At 37.8% G+C, this 6,000-nt stretch overlaps 1 protein-coding gene across 2 annotated transcripts in view; it reads right to left on the reverse strand.

The window, feature by feature from the left end:
* Positions 1-6,000, reverse strand: part of TAF4B (TATA-box binding protein associated factor 4b) — a 126,961-nt gene that overhangs the window by 94,913 nt on the left and 26,048 nt on the right. For both annotated transcript variants that reach the window (XM_034996188.1, XM_034996189.1), the window contains exon 7: positions 4,563-5,177. In XM_034996188.1, coding sequence (XP_034852079.1) covers positions 4,563-5,177 — 615 coding nt within the window. The remainder of the gene's footprint in view (positions 1-4,562; positions 5,178-6,000) is intronic.

Raw genomic sequence — 6,000 nt, forward strand, 5'->3', positions numbered from 1 at the left:
GACGGAAACTTATATGCCATACCCAATCTAAATTAAAACTCAACGTTGATAAACTTCAGAATATGCTGTTTCTTGCATTTAAAGGGCCTTCTAAACACTTTTAAAAATGTGCTCAAATGAATTTTTAATTGTACTACCAGCTTTTATAAGGAATCCATAAATGCTGCTTCAAACTGAGAACCTCTAAGTTTCTGTTAAAAAATTTATGATCTCTGGGCTGTAGATAATCTTTAAATTAAATTTAGCTTTTGCTCAACTATGAATAAAACATTTTTTTACAAATATCCTAAGAAAAACTTTTAAGCATCAAAACTGAAAGCTTCTACTTGCTATCTACCCATCATCTGTAGACTATGATACAATTCATCCACTTATTAACTTTTAAAGAAAGGTAAAAACATTAAGCTTAACATTTAGTTGGAGTGTGTAACATCATATAACACCTACTATGCCAGAATTGTTCAATAACCAATAACACTAACCATTTATAAGAACTAGATTGTCAGATGAAATCACAGGAACTACTGAATAGGTCCACAGTTCAACAATGAAAGCATCTGAGGACCAAAATATACAAAGCAATGAATTACTGGCACAAAATGAAAAACTTGTATCTAAAGAAACTATGAACAATTCCAATTATTTCATTTGATGAGAACTCTAGCAGATCCCCAGAGGATAACATACAATAATCAATGACATAGAAAAGATAATATATAGTAACAAATCTAAATTAAAAAAATAAATGGGGAAGGGCCTCTTTAATCTGGAATAAAAACATTATTTCATAAAATAATAATTCTATAAAATCTAAACCCTGCACTGGGAGATTAAGAGGATCCTTATAAATTGAAAAGTGTGATATTTAAAACATCTAGAAGGCAAGAAACCTATATAATTCTCCAGAAAAGCTAGTACATGCTAGAAACATATAAAACATTAAGAAGAGGTTTTAAAATTCATGATCAATCATTAAAGGAAATTTAAAAAAAATTTTTTTTTAGAGAGTGTGAAGGTGCGAGCAAGCAGGGTGGGAGGGGGGAGGGGCAAACTGAGAGGGAGAGAAAGAATCTCAAGCAGGCTCCACACCCAGCACAGACAGAGCCTGACCCAAGGGGTGGGGGTGGAGGGAATCAATCTCACCACCCTGAGATCATGACCTGAGCCAAAATCAAGATGGTCGCTTAACCAACTGAGCCACCCAGGCACCCCAGAAATAAACAAATTTTAAACCTAATATTGAATAATCTATACTTGTATTCTTCAGCTCATTTTTGGAGACTACATCCTGAGTTGCACAAACCACAGATTTGAACCAGTATGGCAATTCTCATATTTTAAATTATGATTTGTCATATCTCTTATAAGCTGCATTGAATACTTTATGTTTCTAGCACCCTGAGTATTTTCCCCCTCACTTATCTGGGATTAAATTGAACTATGGTTTATGATGGCCTCATGGATGATATTCTTAAATTACTTGAGTAATACTAAACTTTAGTAATATTAATTTCCTAAATTAGCTGATTTGAAAGAATGTCCTAGTTCAAGCCTCTCTGTGGCATTACCACAGAGAATGGCTTGTTTTGTGCCCCCAGGTAAAAATGTGTTATAAAACAGATTACAATGCATCTTCAGTGTCTAGATGCTCTGGTGTTTGACATTTTAAATAGGAAGGTATAAATACTGACATCAAATCTGCTGAGTAAAATTAAAACAAAGGGCAAACAAGAAAGCAGAATTCAGAAGAAAAATTAAATTATTCCACATTTTTGTAAGAATGAAAGTAGGAGGTCAAAAAATCCCTAAAATTTACCATTAGATTTTCTTTCTTTTCTTTTCTTTTTTTAAGTAATCTCTACACCCAACGTGGGGCTCAAACTCACAATCCTGAGATCAAAAGTCCCATCCTCCCTGGACTCAGCCAGCCAGATTCCCCCCATTGGAAAATCTGTTACATTTTTTCTTGATTGAAATTGTTTCTCATGTATAACAAGTCAAACATACAAAATATAAATGCTGTCAAGATATCATTACCAGTCTTACTGTTTCAGGACACTCTAGATACCTAGAAGTTCTTGCTATGAGTACATCCTAATGGGAAAGACCCTGGGTTTTAGTCTGAGATCCAAGACTTGCTGAGTGCCAGTGGATGGGTCACTTAATGTTTCCAGATTCTAAAGTTTTCTCCCTGCCTTTTCTTCATCATAAAATTATTTTAAAACCCACAGTAATACCTGACATGCTTTTAAAACTCTACATAGGTGTAAAGTGTTATTTCACTTCAGGAACTAATATGGTACAGATGTTCAATAAAGATTAGCACTGATTCAAGAATCACTTATGACCATAAAAAGGATTTCAATTCTGTTCAGTGCTACCAAAAAAGAGGCCTTTCCTTGAGGTGATTACTCTGTTTCAGTGGTTCCCAAAGCTGGCTGCTCAGACTGATGTTTAAGAATCACTGCTTCTAAAAAGGTTTCATCTCTGAGATTAAATTCAAACAACCCAAGAGAAATTCTGCAAGGCAGGCACATTTCTTTATTTGAAAATCAAACTCAGGGTAGGAAGGGATGAAAAATGATTAGCACCCAGGAAATGACATTACTTCCTACCTACCCAAGAGTTTGACCACTGTCCAAGCTTATCTTCCCCCTTTCTTTCTTTTTTTTTTTTTTTTTTTTAAGATTTTATTTATTTATTCATGAGAGACACAGCAGGGAGCCTAATGCAGAACTCGATCCCAGGACCCCAGGATCATGACCTGAGCTGAAGGCAGATGCTTAACCATCTGAGCCACCCAGGTGCCCTGATCTTCCCCCTTTCATCTTATGCCCATAGCTGACCTTTGCCTCAAAGACAATCATCCACAGATATTAACCTCTTCTCCTGATCAGACAACAAAGGCTGGGAAGCTTACTTAGATTTTATTATTCTCAGAAGCAGAATAAACTAAAACAATGAGATTTAACACACAGCCTTTAACATAAAGATTTATAAAAGAAAACAAGGGCAATTACCCAAAATTAAAAGAACAGCTAACTGTTATGGTATAAGGTAAGCGAGTTTACTAAGAAATTTAATTTTTAATTAATTCACCATGTAGTATTTCCTACAGGTTAGTAATAATCTGAGTCTGTCTTGATTAAACTGGAATGTTCTAAACACTATGAAAATGAAGGGAAACCTCACTAAAATGAGTCAGGAGGCCAGAAGGGGAACCTCTCATACCCTATAACTAGTCATCAACTGCAGACCCCAACAGAAAGGGAGGTGCCTTGCATTCCCAACAGGAAGAAGCCTATCCTTTACTACACCTATAGGAGGAAGAAAGATTTTTCACCTTGCCCAGCAACAGCCCAGCCAATGAGAGACTGTCACAACTCAAGCCAATGAGAAGGCACTACACTTCAGTTTACTCCAGTGGACTTTTGTAAAAGCCTTTTCCAACTTCTCCCTTTCCTCTGTACAAGGCCATTCTTCTTTGTTCTCTAGATCTGCCTATGGTTTTGCCATATCTTGCTTGTCCTGAATTCTAATTCTTTGCTATTCCCAAATAAACCCATTTTTGCTGGTGAAATAATAGACAGTTTTATTTCTAAGGTTAACAACACAAAATGATAAACAGCTAAGATTTCTTTCACCTAAGAACCTCCCAACCTACCAAGTTTAGGAAAAACCACAACTTCATACTCATCTACTCCCCTCACTGTTTCCCTCTCCCCTTTGCACATTTTTCTTGAGAAATGTTACCATAACATTACTTCTGTAATGACCTTGCCCAAAAGATTCAGTCTGAATCTAATCTTGAGAAAACAATTAGATAAAACAAAGGACATTCTGCAAAACAACTAGCCTGGGTACTTAAAACTATTACAACAGAATGAGCAACTACAAAAGGCTGAGGAGTTGTTCTAGATTAAAGGAGCCTAAAGAGAAATGACAGGTAAATGCAATACGCAGTTCTTAATCAGAAACAACATCAAAAAAAGGGACATTATTGGGGCGCCTGGGTGGCTCAGTCCTTAAGCGTCTACCTTCGGCTCAGGTCATGATCTCAGGTTCCTGGGATAGAGCCCTGCATCAGGCTCTCTGCTCAGCGGAAAGCCTGCTTCTCCCTCACCCACTTCCCCTGCTTGTGTTCCCTCTCTCGCTGTGTCTCTCTCTGTCAAATAAATAAAATCTTAAAAAAAAAAAAGGGGGGGGACATTATTAGGTATAAAAGACACTGTTGGGACAACTGGGGGAAAAAAATCATACCAATATTAAATTTCCAAGTGTGATGATAAGTACGTGGCCATTATATTAAAAAAAAAAATCCTTTTCCTTAAGAGATACACAGTACTTAGGGGTACAATGTCACAACTTCTGCAATTAACTCTCAAGTGGTTCAGGAAAAAGTTCTGTGTGTGTGCTTATGTGTGTGAATAGAGAGAGGGAGAGACTAAGCAAGTGTGCTAAGTCAAGGATACTCAGGGGCTCATTTGACTAGTCTTGCCAGTTTCCTGAATGTTTGAAATTTTCAAAAAAAGAAACTGAGGAAGAAATGAAATGTTACTCACTAGCTGTTTGACTTGAACTGCCTGGGGAATCCCAGCTGGTTGTGAAAGGATGGGGCCTGGCTGTGCAAGTTTGATCTGGACTGGAGCAATGACGGCCTTGTCGGATGTGGTCCCAGCAGAAGTAACAACAGGCTTCACAGATGGAAGACAGAGAGCTGCTGCGGAAGCTTCTCCGAAAGTTACTGAGGGAAGGGCCAGCGTGACTGCTGCCCCAGAGACAACTGGCTTTTCAGGTTGAAGCGAGACTGCTGTAACTGTATTCTGTATAGATGTCACAAGTGGTTTTGGAGTCTGAAGCAAAACACTTCCAGCGGTTGTTCCTCCTGGCACAGCACATGGACCCACAGAATGAAGTGTCACAACTCCAGTTTTTGCTCCCCCTGGACCAGCGAGTGGATTCAGAGTCGGCACTGACACAGTACTGGGTGTTGTTGCTCCGGAAACAATGACGGGTTTTTCAGACTGCATTGAGCAAACTGCTGTTGTCACCACAGGAGAAGTTGTGGCTGTTGTGGTACAGGTGGCAATGACTATGTCACTAGAGGTCTGCTGAACACACTGCTGAATAAAGCTCTGGGAGCTGGGCATGAGTTGTCGTAAGGCATTCACACTTTTCTAGGAACGGGAGAAAAAAGAACCTGATAACTAAATAAATTAGCTGCTAGTAAAATAGAATTACTTTGTATTTCGTAGCTTTACAACATAAGATAAATCAGAAGTATACCAGGTATTTCAGTTGAGTAAATCTGGGATCACCTGGTAGTCATATCCTGCCGATATCCAGGATACAACCAATTTAAAGCACAAAAGTGCTTTATTTTTCAATACAAAATTATTATCTCTCAGTATTAAATTTATTTTATATCCCTCAAGATCCATTTGGTAAAATAAAACACTGTGTCATAATTGTTTGTGTTTACTTATACCCCATAATAGATCAGTAATAATTATTCTATCAGTAAATTTCTTTATATGACAATAGAATCTAAAAAAAAAAAAGTTTTTGTTAATTAACTTTCAAACTTCAGATAAAAACAGTCTTTAAATCAAAATAAAACTAATACACAGGATGCCTGGGTGGCTCAGTTAAGTGTCTGCCGTCAGTTCGGGTCGTGATCCCGGGGTCCTGGGATCGAGTCCCACATCAGGCTCCTTGCTCAGCGGGGAGCCTGCTTCTCCCTCTGCCTGCCGCTCCCCCTGCTTGTGCTCTCTCTCTCTGACAAATAAATAAAATCTTTTAAAAAACAAAATAAAACTAATACAAACAAGGTCAATTTCCTTAATTGAGCTAGAATATTTTCTGACTAGATTGTAAGTTGGTGTTTCTCCTGTATCTTTCTGAAAGAGTAATGGCAGTTCAAACTAAAAAGTAGAACATTCTGCCTTTTCATCCCTGGGAGCTAAAAAGTAGAACATTCTGCCTTTTCATCCCTGGGAG

This window comes from Mirounga leonina, unplaced genomic scaffold, assembly GCF_011800145.1.
Source record: "Mirounga leonina isolate KUSES-001 unplaced genomic scaffold, KU_Mleo_1.0 Mir_93, whole genome shotgun sequence".
Taxonomy (NCBI): Eukaryota; Metazoa; Chordata; class Mammalia; order Carnivora; family Phocidae; genus Mirounga; species Mirounga leonina.